Genomic DNA, 16599 nt, shown 5'->3' with positions numbered 1-16599 from the left:
AGTAGTCAATCCCGTATGTTTGGGTATAGCCTTTAGCCACTAACCGTGCTTTATATCTTTCAATAGTTCCATCTGGTTTATGTTTGATCGTGAAGACCCAACGACATCCTACTGGTTTCTTTCCTTGTGGACATTCACACCTCTCCCATGTGTCATTTTTCATTAATGCCCTCATTTCTGTATCCATTGCATCTTTCCAATTTTTTGATTCTAGGGATTTTTCTATAGAATTTAGGATTTTTTTCGGTGTAAAGGGATGCTGTGAAGGCCTTGGCTTATTTGGACAAGTTTCCTTCGGTTATGTTGGCCATGGGGTACCTAGAAGATTTAGACTGCTTTTCTGGGGAGTATCGTTTTGCTGGAATCCCTCTGTTAGCTCTCGGTGGTAGAACATATTTCTCGACTATTTCCTCTTATCTTGTTACTTCTTGTGTTGATGACCCATCTTGTTCTTATTGCACTATTTGCTCTTCTGTCTCATTGTTGTCAGATATATTAATATTTTGGCTCTCATGAATTATCTATTATATGTTCAGATGTTTGATAATCACTTACCTTAGACGTCAAGTTGGGAGGATTTGGGTATGAAACACTAATTGTTGGTCTAGATTGTTGTGAAGTAGGTGACTCATTTTAGGTACTGAGATTGACTTCTTCGGATGCTGAAACACATTTTGGAACCCATTTTAACCAACTTAGTGTGCCATAATCACTCTCCCCCTGACTAATGTGATGGGAGGTATAAAAAAATTCGGTTTCAAGGAAATCACAGTTCATGGTAGTGTAAATTTAACGATTTCTGGGATTATAACAACGATACCCTTTTTGGTTTACACCGTAGCCTACGAATACGCATTTTTCGGCACATGGGTCAAGTTTGGTTCGATTGATTTTGGGTATGTGGACAAAGACAGAGCATCCAAATATTCGAGGTTGTAAAGTAAGGTTGGGTGGTAATTTTGTAAATTCAGAAAGTGTTTGAAGAAGGGTTTTTAGGTCAAGGGCTTTTGTTGGTAGACGATTGATAAGATACGTGGCAGTGGCGAGAGCTTCAGGCCAGAAGGACTTAAGAACTTGAGATTCAATCAAGAGGGATCGGGTTATTTCTAGAAGAATGCGGTTTTTCCGTTCAACAGTTCCGTTTTGTTCAGGAGTGTGGAAGCAAGACGTTTGGTGAATTATTCCTTTTGTTTGACAAAATTGTTTCATTGAATCGTTTAAGAACTCCCCACCATTATCGGACCGGAGAATTTGGATATTGGTTTTAAATTGTGTTTGTATCATGGCATAAAACATAGTAAATTTATCAAAAACTTCGGATTTGTGTTTTAGAAAATTAATCCATGTCATACGAGTACAATCATCAACAAAAAGTACAAAAAAACGAAAGTTTTGTCCCCTGATAACTTTTTTCGGTCCCCATACATCCGAATGAATAAGGGAAAATGGAGAATTAACTCTTGTGCTATTTAGTTTAAAAGTACGTCTATGACTTTTTTGCTAAACACAAGTTTCACAAATTAATGTTTTATTTGAAGGAAATAATTTAGGAAATAAAAGATGCAAATAACCGTTGGAAGGATGTCCCAATCTTCTATGCCACAACCATGCTTCTCTATCTGTAGTCTTGTGAGCTAGCATTACAGTACGGTGTTGATCTAGTCACCTCTTCCACATAATACAATCCTTGACGTTCAGTGCCACGCCCAATGATCGCTCCCGTCCTGATATCCTATAGGATATAAAATGTGGGATGTATTAAGACCGCACAATTCAATTCCTTTGTCACATGACTAATAGATAATAGTTTATGTGATAATGATGGGACATACAAACAATTTGAGAGTTCTAAAGTTGGGGATATTTCAATAGTTCCCTCTGCCGTTGGCGGTTTTGATATGGTCGATTCTGGGTTTAGAGTTTGATACGATGTCGGATAGGTCATACGTCATGGTATTGGTCGCACCACAATCGAATATCCAAGATTTTTCTAAATTTCCGATTATGTTTACCATATTAGCTTGCCATGATTTTATGTCATCCTATTTTTGGATTCCCCAATATCTTTATTTTCCTTAGTTTTGCAAAAAAAAAAATGAATTTTGACTAGGGAAGTCCAAAAAAGGAGAATTAGTTTAAGTTTGTTTTAAATGGTTTTGTCCAGTATCAAGAATATTAGATACTTCGAGGTGGTTTTTGAACAACTTTATAACATTAGGGTCAAAAGAATTTAAAATTAAAAAAGAGAAGGGTTTGAGAATAATATCTCAACCCCTTTACCTCCATCAGTGTGCAGACCCTCTTCTTCATCACCATCGCCGGCGAAGGCGATTCCACCAAAGCCGGTACCTTGTGGCTGGTCATTGCCGCCATTTGGCTGGTCTCTGCCACTTCGTTTCTGGTCACCGCCGATGCCGATGCCATCCACGTGTCCGACGGACGCAGCGGCTTTACCACCTTCTCTATTGGCTTTTTTGTGGCCATCGTTCCACCACTCGGGGTAGCCGACAAGCTTGAAGCACTGGTCTTTTGTATGTTTCATCATACCACAATGATTGCATTTCAATTTTGTTTTGTCGAGCCGGGATGATGATCCATTGTTAGAGTTTTTCGGACATATTCGCCCTTTCGACAAAAAACCTAGGCCTCCAGATTCGTGTGGCCTCAGCTGAGGGTAACGGGTCACACCGGAGTATCTCCCTCTTTATGGTGTCATATTGTCGGTCAAGGGCGTTTAGAAACTAGAAAAGCTTCTGTTCTGACCGGATTTTGTTGTAGGTTGCAATGTCAATAGAACAAGTAATTGGATTTGGATCTCTTCTTTCAATTTCTCCCCAAATACCTTGCATAGTGATCCAAAAATCTTCAAGTGGTGTGAACCATTCTGTTTTATCCCGTTGGCCTTGACATGGAGATCGAAGGTTTGTAGTTTGTCTTTCCCGCTACTGTAAGTAACAACCAATGCGTCCCGTAATGTTTTGGATGTAGGAAACTCGGTTAGATTAGCTGCAAGGGCGGGTTCGATATTTTGTATTAACCATGAGAACACGATTAAATCATCTTGTTCCCATTGTTCATATTTTTCATCGGCTGGGTCTGGTGGTGCCGGATTTCCCGAAAGATGACTCAAAAGAGTTTTTGATTTACCCCCTATTGCTACTTGAATCATTCGAGCCCATAGGGCATAATTTTGATTGTTAAGCATGAGGCTAATTTTCAAGTTATCAGATAAAACTTTGTTTTTGGGTTTGGTTTTGGTTGTGGAGGTTGTTTTTGAGAATATTGGTGATCTGTAATGCAAGATCATTATTGTCGGCCATGGTGGCAATTGATCGGTTGAAAAAAAATGGATGATGAGAAGTTTGATCCTAAGATCGTATATGCTTTGATACCATCATGAGATTGAAATATCAAAAATATGTATATTGGTTTGTATATGTTGGTTACATAGAAAGGGAAAATACATATAAAGAAGAGACATTCATAAAAAAAGGTAATACAATCAAAGGCGTTAAGGTTGGACAATATCCTAGAATAGCTTCCAACAGTTTTTGACTTCACAAAAAATAAGGCTGTCACAATCTTCATATAAAAGAAAATGATAATTTAGCCAATCCTTTTATTATCTATTTTTATTTGCTCTTTTAATTTTCTAACAAAAAATGGATGTTTAATTATCACCAAAATTAGTTTATAAAAGAAAGAGTATGCAATGTAATGCCTGATAGTCCATATATCTACAACTAAAAAAAGTTAAAAAACTATTGGACACTACAAAATAAATGTCATATAAAATAAATGTCATATAGTGACATACAAAATGTGCTACTAAAAAACAAAAAAGTGCCACTAAAGACCCTTGTAAGAATGTGTGGCACACGAAATAAGTGCCACCAGAAGCGGTGACGCTAAAGCCTTTTAATGTCACTTTTTTAAATGCCGCACAAAGTTTTGGACTTTTAGTGGCACTTTTTTTTTGCCACAATATCAAACAAATACTTTTGTAGCACAATTTATATGCCTCTAAAACGAAATCCTACTTGCATATGCATGCAAGTTTTAGCAGCACTTCATTTTGCTGCAATTTAAAACAACTTTTATGACACAAATTTTGTGTCAATAAAATTGTTGGGTCATTTAAATATATATATTATTTTTAGTGACAAATAATTTTACAACAATAATCACAATATTCAAAAGTTGGACAAAATTGTTGATGGAGAAATCATAGTATTATAACATCAATAATTGGTTCAATCTGAAACAAATTTTAAATGTTAGAAAAAAAACTATGTAAAAAATAACATATTCCAAATTTCAGTTTTTTACATGATGAGTTTAAAGGTTCTTGTGGATAACAATAAGTTTCATGCTCCAGAGCTTCTCGTGATATCTACCCTGCTATCATCAGCCATAGCTCAAATATTTTCTTGTGGTAATTAAACTTCCTTGTCATTATGCAAGTAATATGTACTTAGGTGCTGCTCGAATCAACCTGTTACACCGCAACAATTATTCAGATCCTGAAATTCAAAAAAAATGGGATCACCATTTTAATATAACAAAGAAAGTAATATTCCATAATGTGAGTTAGTTAGATCGGATTAATGGAAATTACTCCTATGGGTTGTGAGTTTGTATAAGCAGCCAGCTGTGTGTTCAGCAAATGATGTGACCAATTTTTCTAATGAAGGTTTTGTGGTTGCTTTCAGTTCAAAGGCTAGCAAAATACGAGAAGGTTCTGCATAACTCTGAAAATCAAAAGTGACATCACGCTTTAAAAGATATTAAAATGTATGAAATACCACAATAACACCGTGGGGTCCGCTGGATACTTGTAGATAACAACATCCTTCCGTGTGATCAAGGTTCCGAATGCAGCTTGCAAATACAAAAGGAAAAGATCAACTATTATAAAAAAACAAATTGTCTTGTGTTATGCTAATGGTTTGTTGAATTTTTTTAATAAACATATGAAACTAGACACTCACAACTGAAAAGTATGATACCTTCTATTTGCAGCAATAACACCGAATGCAATGATTATCTGAATAATAAACAAAACCTCAGAAGAACAAATCATCAAAAGCTTTTATCACTCAATTCCTACAGCTGAGATTTAAAACTTGAAATCATAAAATGAGTTGGTTCAAATTAACACTACATAGATCCAGGGTGTCTTGAGAACATATTAAGTATTCATGTGCTAAATTTATAAAATTGTTGTGCTAAAGCATAACATATTGCACTAATTAGTCCAACAAACGTTCACAAGTAAGTGTCTATTTCATAAACATCATTTAGCTTGGAAACAAAACTTCGCAGGGAGCCGCAAACTTTTTGAACAACCCAACATTCAATCAATAATATATCAAAATACCAAACACACATAGACATTAACCTCATCAACAAGAAGCAAATTAAACAAGCACTGCCTCATACTCTGCAAACTTAATCACGAAAAGCAAATTTAAAATGAGTTCATATAAAAAGTATGCCGCAGAGCCAAATTCACTTAGCATTAATACATATTGCTAATTAAACCTAAGATTCAAGTAAAAGCATCTAAAATAGCATCAATATACTAGCTATAAAAACCAAAACAATCAAATTAATTATTTATTGGAATATAAAACAAAAATCTTGTTTTTACCTTATATTTATCTCGACCACAAGATTATTGGTCCTGTATGATTTGTATGAACAAATAAACAGATTGAACATGTAAAAATATAGAACCCTAGGACTCAATGCCGAGAAGAGGGCTTGGAGGGGGGGGGGGGGGGGGGTTGGGACGACCGGCGCGGAAGAGACTCTAGTCGATCCTATTCAAATTCAAATATTGTGTCGCTATTTTATGCATATTGCTATTAAAATTTAACCAACAAGTAAACAAATTTAATTAGCCAAAAATTCAAAACTAAAATTATGAAAATGAATTAAAGCACAACCCGAATTACCTCAGTAACCACCAGCCTAATTCCGATCTCCCCAATCACCGCATGACTTTATCTAAGGTTAAAATAAGCAAAGTCTGTTAATAACTGTTTATTTGCAGATCAACTGAAACACAAAACTGAAATAGATGTTGAGATAGGACCGTAAAGCAGACTAGGTCGATGATGATGGAATTTCAATGACTTGATGTCAGAAGCTCCGACGAGTGCAGACGCTTGATTCGGTAGTCAACTAATCATATCATAAACCTAAAATAAGAGATGCGTGAATTATGGAAATGGGCTGGGATTTTTAGGGGGGAAAATATCATTCGGGAGGGAATTTCTAACATTTTAATTTTTGTTTTAGACTAAATAAGGAGAGAACATATTGTTTATATAAATTATATGACTTTTTATTTTTCATTACAGAGTTATCACATTATTTTTAATGAAGAAATAGTTATTTTTAGATTTTAAAAAAATTTAGTATTATAGACTAACATTTAAAAAAAATACATATATATGCATTGATAATAGCCCCTTCGAGTAAAATTTAATAAATTAGGGTCAATTTGAGTCATTGATTACCCATTAAGGTTAATTTTGACACGCATACAATTTAATTTGGTTAATTAGAGTTAATGGTTGTTTTTCTATGGTAAATTATGGTCTTTTAAGGTTCATGATGGTTGCTTAGAGTCATTAACAGCCAATTACGATTGTTGATGGTCAATTAGTGCCTACATGGTCAAATACGGTTATTGATGCTCATATAGCGTGTTAGTGGCTAGATAGAGTCATGATGCTCAATTAAGGTTAATATGATCATTAACAACCAGTCATGATACATTAGGACCAACACTAGTCAAATAAGGTTATTGATGCTCATATAGGCTTGTTGATGGTTAAATAGAGTCATGATGACATTGATGATACATTAGGACCAACACTAGTCAAATAAGGTTATTGATGCTCATATAGGCTTGTTGATGGTTAAATAGAGTCATGATGCTCAATTAAGATTTAATCTGACCATTAACAACCAATTACGTTATTAATGTCATATAGTCATATTGATGGCCATTTGGGGTCAGTGATGCTCGATTAAACCAATTAGATTCAACAAGGATCATTTATGGCCATTTAGGTTAATATATGCATATATGGAGCCATTTGAGTTATATTTAGTCGATCAAGCTCATTAATTTTTCGGTTTAGGGTGAATGATGTATATTTAAGGTTAATGGTGGCCGTTTAAGACCATTAACAACCATTGAGGGTTAGGGTTATTGGTAATTATGGTCAAAATGATTCTCATAGTTCTCAATTTCCAAAAATTTCTCATATGATCCTGATCCTATATATATAAGTTAATATATAATAAACGAACTGAACCTACACCAAACTCAAGCTTGAAAAACTACTCATACGTCAAACTCAAGCCCTTTCAAGTCAAATGGGCCATTATTTATCTATACAAACGAGGCCTAGACTCAGTCGATGCGTGTTCTTAAATGGGCCTATTATTTTTTTTATTATTATAACTTGTCTATAATTTATTGTAGTAACTATGTATTTTATATATTAACAGTTATTATTTATAATTATAATAAAATTATTTTATTATGTTATATATATATATATAAGAATAATATATATATATATAACAATAATTATATAAAAAATCATGTTAATAAACAATAAACGAGCCGAATCCAATCGAAAGTTGAGTTTGAAAAACTGCAATGGGCCAGTCTCAAGTCCTCTTTAAGTTTAACAAGCTCGAGCTTTAATATAAGATTGTTTAATTAGCGAGGCCTAGCCTGACCTTCACGTATTGAGCTCGAGCCCTGCTTTTCAAAATCAATTGACAGATTATGAATTTGAAAGTCAACTGAACAAATATAAATATCAAAGTCAAATGCACCATTCTTGACTTTTTAAAGTCAACCAGTCATATTATAAATTTGCTTCAGTCCATGCAGCAGCACAAGCCCCATTATTGACAGTGTCATCAAAACGTTGGGTTAGTCTTGCAACAGTTTCTTCAGGGGGGGAATATGTCAAGTTGTGTAGGATACCAATTGTTTCTTGTTGAGAGGTCTAAATATCTCTGTCTGGCCTTTGAATAATAGATTGCAGCTTGTTTATTTTTCATCTTTAGCTTGCACTTTTTGCAGAATCACTTCATCAGTCTCTTTCAAAGCCTTCTGTAACTGTTTGAGTTGAAATTTTAGCTGAGGAAATGGCTCATGCACATCAGAATTGTCATCATAATCTTCAATTTGAAGTTTTGAACACTTTGACCCAAAGGTCTTGCTAATGAAGTAGACATGCTCTGATAAATTAAGAATTACGCATAATAAAAGATGCAAAGCACGTTTTCATGGAAATTGGGTGTTTGCACAGCAGGCTCAAAAGTCAAAAGCACAAAATACCAACTGACTGCAGTCTGCAGGTGCAAACGAGCCGAGCCTGACTCATTTAACTTACACAGAGCTTGAGCTCGTTTCGATCTCTATTTCTAAAGCTTGAGCTCGACTCAGGCTCGGCTCGTTTACTCTTTATTAATTATTTTCAATGCATTTACCCGAATAAAAAGTTGAAAATTTTGACCAGGTACATGAGTTACCCATATCAGTGTGTCCCAAAAGCTACCCGCCTACCTCTTTAACCCATTACAAAGTTGTAATTTCATTTAGTATAAAAAGAAAGAATTTTGGGGAAAAAGTCTGATCCGTATAAAAGTTGACATTTTTACTTGTTACCAGGGCTGTTAATCGGGTCACCTGTTGGGGTTTTGGTTTAATCGGGTCGGATTAGTCAGATTTATAAAAGAAAAAAACTGTACCGCAACCCGACCCTATTAAGGTTCGAGATTCCCTGACAGATATATAGCAATAATAACAATTATAATAGTTAGTAATCGTTTAGTTAGGTTTTATTTTCATTGGTTCGGTTTCAGTTTTCAATGACCAAAACCTGTTATGCTTTGGCTCACAGGTTTACGTTTACCTAAAAACTAAACCGCGAACACCCCTACTTCTAACCCAAATCTCCTCCTCAAAGTTCTACTCCCAGAAAACACACATTCTACTTGAACTGTGGGTTTGATTTTCAAAAAATAAAAAACTTCTTGTAATAAACTGATGAAACCTTATTAGCAGCATTTTTAGGATATTTGTATAATTCTCCAGATATATAATTGAATTGAATTCTTAAACATCTAAATTAACGTGGTATCTGTTCTTGGTTTTCAACATATATTGTAAGTTTATTGTTTTTACCCCTATTGAATTCCACATGTATATGGACAGGGAATAGATTAAGTAGTAAGGGCCGGGACAAGATGAAATCAATAAGTTTTAGAATAGAGCTATCCTAATGAGATGCAGCGTAAATGAAACAAATCACTATTTGTAGACTTGTAGTCACTAGACTGATAAGCCAAAACACAATTAATAGATCAACTAATACCTGGTAGTCGAATCAAACAGAATGAATTGACGTTCTTTATACGCCGTGAAGTAATCCATCAAGAGAGGCTAATTGAATGGTTAGGTATAAACCGCCAAGAAGCGAAGAACCCAGAGTTCAAACATAACATGTGTTCAAACTTAACAATAAACAAACGGATTTGATTTTTGTCAAATATAAGAATGAGACGATGGAGGTCATTGCCTTTGTCATACAAGTTGGGTTAACCCTTTCAGGTTTCTGGTCATTAGGGTCGGGTTATTTGGAGATATTTTTTTCTCGTAACCCGACCCTATTAAGGTTCAGGTTTGACACGTGAGAGGAGAAAAATCATCTATGAAAATAATTTGGGTTGTACTATATTATGAATTTCGGGTTATCTGGGTTAATCTGAACCACATTGTTTTTCAAAAATAAACCCAATACTCGACATTAATTATATTTCGGGTATTTTAGACATCTCTACGCACACGCGATTAACATGCAAGAAAAATCAATTTAAATGAAATTTAAGTAAGATGATAGTCAATCAATTATTGACGATTAAACGTAGCTATCATTGTAAAATATGGACGTATATGGCCCATTAGTCAGTTGATACACTGTGTATTATAAACTATAGTTAGATTTGATAAATTATAAAATATAATTAAATTTAAATCATTTTGAGTTAATTTCTCAACAAAAATTAATCCTACATTACTACATCTACAAAGTAACAAAAGTCCCTGTCACATAAATCGATTTCTTCGACAATTTTCCTTTTCGAATTAATCACTAATTTTCCTCCATAATTTTGAAAGTCACTCATGTTCCCCCCTCAAAATAGTCCCTCAAAACTAGTTGATTTTCGCCAACTCTCTCACCAGTAAAAATAACATACACTAGATGTCATTAAAACCTAAATTTTAGTAATACAAATGCTAAATGCTCACTAAAAATATATGCCAAGTAAATATGGTATACATAAAGTGCCATTGAATAACTAAAATTCAATGACACAAATACTAAATGCCACTAAAGTATATGCCAAGCAAGCATGGCATACGCTAAGTGTTATTAAAACTTAGATTTTAGTAGCGCAATTGCTAAGTGTCACTAAAAGGGTGTGCCAAGCAAATGTGATATATGCAAAGTGTCATTAAAACCTAGAATAGTGGCACAACAAGTAAATGTCATTAAAAATGTATGCAACTAAATGACATTTTTTTTTGTAGTGGGAACATTTATAGTCCCATTCATTCAAACATGAAAAAAATACATAGTTCTAACATCATGTAGTTGGTGCGGTGCAACTAGTGTCAAATGGTACAATAAGTCAATAGCGAGTTTAAGACGATACAGCCTCCTAATAAGTCCTCAATCGCACACAATTGTGAACTACTACAAATATGTGTAATAAATAGTGTGCGATTGAATTGTAACAATAGTTGACATATAAATTAGAGCAACAAAGTTCTACTTCTCTCACGTCAGCAACCTCTAATCGCCGTTTACGAGTGCAACAAGTCTAATGAAGGTTTACGATTGATAAAGTCAGGTCCTACCACTTGTGACATGAGTAGTTGATCTTACGAACCAATCACAAGTGAACACTGATCTAGTGATATGAACAAAACTATAGCATTTTCCATTTAGGATCCCGGTAGCCGTCAAAGATGAATCTTAATTTGCGAGTCTTTTAATAAATTTCGGTTTTCAATGGAAAATTTTCAAGAAATTCACATAGTTATAGCAAATAAGCACATGTTGTTGCCAATACCCTACACGATAAGAAGGGTGATACGTGCGACATGGAAGAGTCGGTCGTTAATTAGAAGATGTATTTACAAATGCATTAATGAGATTAAATTGTTGATATGGGAAAGAAAGGTGAGTGCGCTGACATTGTACGTGTCGCTTAACTCTTGGCTATATGCATAATCGATTACCAACCTAGCTAGCTATAGGAGCATAAAAGTGACTACTGTGATCAATTTATCTGAAATAAATGGTTCTTTCCTAAGTCCAAATCCTTCAAAAGGTGTCAAACATTTCAGTTCTATAAGAAAATATGAAAGATTCAACGTTTCACAGAATATTAGGAAAAACTTACAGTTGTTTAAATAAAAGAAGCTATAAATTTATATATTTATATATATTAAAGCATGAGCGTCAAACAACTTATCAAACAGTAAGCTAGAAGTTTACAGGCTTATATCAAGTTTCAGGTCACACACAGTCCTTTAAATTACAAGCATTTATTTTATATAAACATGGCATTTTCTTCTATCAAGCTATCCTTTTTCTCCAGCTTTAAAGCATCCTGCAAATATCAGCTTAGTATCAGTAACCAAAACAATAATCAGTTAAAGGCATCCTAAAAGTTTAAATCAAGAAAACGTACACGCGCCCAAAGCTTACCTATCGCTACTAACGTCAGTTTCTTTTGCCATGTAGCGGATCGATTGTGGTGTCTTAGTAATATGGCCCCCCTAAAATCAGCAAAACAATAGATAATGTTAGTTAATGAAATCTTCAAACTTTTGGTGATGATTTGCAGCATATTATTATTATTATTATTATTATTATTATTATTATTATTATTATTATTATTATTATTATTATTATTATTATTATTATTATCTTACCCAGCCACCAGTTTCCGTCTTCTCCATCTTCATTGCTATACTTCTGCGACATTCACAAGGAAAATTACCTTTTCGTCCAATTTATCGGTGCTCACTTAATACATACTACTAAACTTATTACAACAGAAAGGCATTTTAGACTTTGTATAAGAACTCATTCTCAAACTAATAAAACATTTGTATATGTGTTGTGTTATCTTACTGTTGAGTACTGTCCGGGGGTGTTCTTAGTAGTACGAGGAATGTAGATATCCTGACCACCATAGTATAACGATGAGCTAAGAGCACACGGTTGTGCTACTTGTTGATCATAATACGCACTCCAATCAATCATCTTCGCTTTCTGAATTTTGTCTTCGTTATCCAAACAATCTGGATACAAAAATTCAGTTATAGTTAATTCAAATTTTATCTTTAACCATGAGAACTTGTTATCAGAAAAGTGAGACCCACAAATACCATACTAACCAATGGATCAAATAATCATAGTTTGCGTGTAAATATCAATTTCTCATTTAAGAAAAAGGAAAAGAGTATATTTCTAAATACAAAGTCAAGTGGGTCAATTCATCTAAGGGCATATTTTTATCGTTTTCTATATTTATGTAAATGCGTAAAGAACCGATGTACCTACTTTGATAAGTGAACGATCTAAAAGAAAAGATTGCTAACAAAGTGTGAAAATGAAAAACTTTATGTATTCTTGATTTAATCATTTGATGATTCATTTCTGCTTCGAATTTATTTGCAATACGCATTGATTAATTAAGACCATGAAAGAGTGACTACTTTGGGCAATTCAATTATGGTATCGGATCCAAGTTTTCTGACACGGGTAATTCTCTATATAGTCCTGAGTGGGTTGTATTCGCATGCTAACCCACACGATTGGCACGTGCCGTTTAGCCAAAATATTTACTATTATTATTTTTATTATTTATTATTATTATTATATTCCATTTTGATACCTTAATATTATTAATGTGCAAAAAAACATGCATGAAACAAGCATGTTTAATTAAAAAACTATTGTCATGATGCCTTTTAACTTTTAAAATTTGACATATCATACTTAACTATGTCAATATTCAAAATTAAAAATAATAATAATAATAATAATAATAATAATAATATACAAATTAAACATGTCAACCCATCAAAACTGACCAGAAATTCATTTTAACTTTTAAGTGAATCAAAGTCCACAAATTTTATGCTAAATCTAACTCGAACCTCGTTTTGGGGTAAAATCATAGTCCTTTTTGGGTTGTTCATAGCTAATATGGTCCCTTGTGTAAGCCTGAAAAGAAACAAACGCATAAGTTTCAAACTTTCAATATATTCTTAATCGTACTTTTGCTAGATACATCAGTATCTAGTCAGTGAAAAAGTCCCCAAATGAGGGGTGAAATTTACCAACTAATTAAAATTACTATTTTAGCAACCACCGAATAGTATTTTAATAATACAATATTCTTTGACCAATGGTAACTTTATGATATGCCAGTTTGGTTGAGAGTTAACATTAAATACTCAAAATAACTATCCAACCAAATAATAAATTAATATAACACTGCCAAAAATATAAAAATTTATTTACTGAAAATAAATTTCATGTCTCACCACCGATTATCAAAAGAGTCAAAATTAGTCAAAGCTTTCACCGACGTAAACTTTCGACCGATGAACTCAAATACTCAATCAAAACTCACATTCAGTGTCAATCTGTTACTGAAGAAACACTAATTGACCCGGGCAGATTACGGATAATCTGGGGGTTAAATAGATGTTTCCCACGAGGATGAGGTCCAGCAAAGAAAGTTGTTCTTCAGGTGACCTGCAAAACAGACACCGTAAGCTCGTCACTGAGAAGGGGGGGTTCCTCCTTGTGACCACCCTCCGGTGTGAGAATCAGACTAGATTGCTCTGAATATAAGTGTATATTAAGAGATTGCTAGAGAAGATAAGATAATGAGATATCAGATCATGTCCTTACCATTCCAAGGTGTTGGAGTATTTATAGCCGAAGGTAGGTTTCCAAGAAGGTACAGCCGGCTGAATAGCATTCCTGTTCTACCAACAGTGGGCTACGCACAAGCCATGCTGGTTGGTGGATAGGCTGCGGCCGATAGTGACAAGGCCGGCTGTATACTGTTCCTTTACTGCCGGCTATGCACTGTTCCACCAACTGTAGGCTACGCACGTCCCACAGTGAGGGTTGGTGAGTAGGCAGCGGCTAATAGTGACAAACAGTACTAGAGGGTGCTCCTCCTCGTACTGTTGTCGGTAAGCTGTCACCCTGTGATTGGTTCATGGGCTGTTTTGGTCAGATCGTCTATTTTGCCCATACCTTGGCAGGTATAGTACAAAGATCTTCCAGAAGCATACAGACTGGCTCATTTGGGCGGGAGTATTCCCGCCTTGCTCATTCCTTCAGGTGACATTACTGAAGTATCAAGAGTTAGTGCCTTGTGCGTGTAGCCTTGCTATTAGTGCGGGTAGCCTTCCCTGATGGCTTGTATCCGCAGCTGCGGTAACAAGCGGGGTACTTCACCATTGGGAGGTTTTCCCTGCGGGAACAGCTGGCGTACTGCGCGTAAGGTCTTCATCTCTGGGCATGGTGGGTCCTGCGGAAGCAGTTGGTCCTTGCGCAGACGTCCCTCTTCAAGGTGAGTCTTGCGGGTCCAACTGGGCTCTGCTGGGACCTACCTAGAGGAAGCAGCTTTTCAGGAGATTCGGTGAACGAAGTTGCTGCTGCTGATGATGGGCTAGCTATCCTTAAAGCTTTCCTTGAACCGCCACGCTCTACTGATGGTGCGGGTCCAAGTGGAAGTGGTCCTGAAGCTTGATCCTGAAGATCCCTTTCCACCATTAGAGTAGATTTTTATTTTTGTATAGCTTCTTTTGTATGCTTCCTATAGGTAGGTCCCAGTAGAGCCCAGTTGGACCCGCAAGACTCACCTTGAAGAGGGACGTCTGCGCAAGGACCAACTGCTTCCGCAGGACCCACCATGCCCAGAGATGAAGACCTTACGCGCAGTACGCCAGCTGTTCCCGCAGGGAAAACCTCCCAATGGTGAAGTACCCCGCTTGTTCCCGCAGCTGCGGATACAAGCCATCAGGGAAGGCTACCCGCACTAATAGCAAGGCTACACGCACAATGCACTAACTCTTGATACTTCAGTAATGTCACCTGAAGGAATGAGCAAGGCGGGAATACTCCCGCCCAAATGAGCCAGTCTGTATGCTTCTGGAAGATCTTTGTACTATACCTGCCAAGGTATGGGCAAAATAGACGATCTGACCAAAACAGCCCATGAACCAATCACAGGGTGACAGCTTACCGACAACAGTACGAGGAGGAGCACCCTCTAGTACTGTTTGTCACTATTAGCCGCTGCCTACTCACCAACCCTCACTGTGGGACGTGCGTAGCCTACAGTTGGTGGAACAGTGCATAGCCGGCAGTAAAGGAACAGTATACAGCCGGCCTTGTCACTATCGGCCGCAGCCTATCCACCAACCAGCATGGCTTGTGCGTAGCCCACTGTTGGTAGAACAGGAATGCTATTCAGCCGGCTGTACCTTCTTGGAAACCTACCTTCGGCTATAAATACTCCAACACCTTGGAATGGTAAGGACATGATCTGATATCTCATTATCTTATCTTCTCTAGCAATCTCTTAATATACACTTATATTCAGAGCAATCTAGTCTGATTCTCACACCGGAGGATGGTCACAAGGAGGAACCCCCCCTTCTCAGTGACGAGCTTACGGTGTCTGTTTTGCAGGTCACCTGAAGAACAACTTTCTTTGCTGGACCTCATCCTCGTGGGAAACATCTATTTAACCCCCAGATTATCCGTAATCTGCCCGGGGTCAATTAGTGTTTCTTCAGTTACTTTTTAAATTCCTATAAAGCATTTAACAAAATCATATTATAATTGCAATTAACCTAAGAACAAAATTCAAATCAATAGCTTAACAATTTCAAAAATTCGATCAATTAACCTTTAATTAAAACGATGTGATTGCATGAAACATAAATGGAAGATACCTTGGAAAGAGGGGTAAAACTGGAATCAAACAGAGCAGAGGAAGACGAAGACAAAGATTCCTTTGATCCGACAGGATCAGTAGTTAATGAAGACAAAGAAGAAGTTGGTTCTTTTTTGTGTTCCATGGTTGAGGTTAAAATCTGAAACAGAAAACGGAGGGAGATCTCGTGAAAGGAGGAAAGCCTCTGTTTATTATTTATAAGCCATGATATGTACAACTTTTTGTGCACGACGTACAACTCTTTATTTTTGAATTTTGTAAAAGATTAATTGCAAATTAATGAACTTTTTTTTGTATTTATCCTTTGTTATGATTCTAAACACTAATTGTAGCATGCTTAAAATATTTATAAAAGAAGCCATTGATAATATATAATAAATACGGTTTATTTTTAGTATATGACAGAATAGGACTCTAAATTAATTATAAAAAAACTTAGGAGTATAGAAAAGAAAGTATTTTATTATGTAAAATACGGTCTAATTTAAGTAT

At 35.6% G+C, this 16599-nt stretch overlaps 1 protein-coding gene across 1 annotated transcript; it reads right to left on the bottom strand.

Moving 5' to 3' along the window:
* Positions 1-11661: 11661 nt before the first annotated feature.
* LOC143604912 (uncharacterized) lies at positions 11662-16231 on the bottom strand. Its single transcript, XM_077081243.1, has 5 exons — positions 16106-16231; positions 13280-13346; positions 12249-12418; positions 11834-11890; positions 11662-11721 (listed from the first exon to the last, which is right to left on the bottom strand). The coding sequence occupies exons 1-5, from the start codon at positions 16229-16231 to the stop codon at positions 11662-11664; spliced, it is 480 nt and encodes a 159-aa protein (XP_076937358.1).
* Positions 16232-16599: the final 368 nt, after the last annotated feature.

Source organism: Bidens hawaiensis, unplaced genomic scaffold (genome assembly GCF_021521415.1).
Source record: "Bidens hawaiensis isolate Kalapana, Puna unplaced genomic scaffold, B.hawaiensis_p1.1 tig00067328_1, whole genome shotgun sequence".
Lineage (NCBI taxonomy): Eukaryota > Viridiplantae > Streptophyta > Magnoliopsida > Asterales > Asteraceae > Bidens > Bidens hawaiensis.
Note: the sequence above shows the minus strand (reverse complement) of the source record. Positions and strands in the feature narration are given on the sequence as shown.

Coding starts and splice junctions, on each gene's coding strand:
- LOC143604912 (XM_077081243.1), bottom strand. CDS start 16,231: ATGGAACACAAAAAAGAACCAACTTCTTCTTTGTCTTCATTAACTACT. Junction 12,419..13,279: donor TGATTTTACCCCAAAACGAG/GTTCGAGTTAGA, acceptor TTTTGTATCCAG/ATTGTTTGGATAACGAAGAC. Junction 11,891..12,248: donor CCCCCGGACAGTACTCAACA/GTAAGATAACAC, acceptor TGCTGATTTTAG/GGGGGCCATATTACTAAGAC.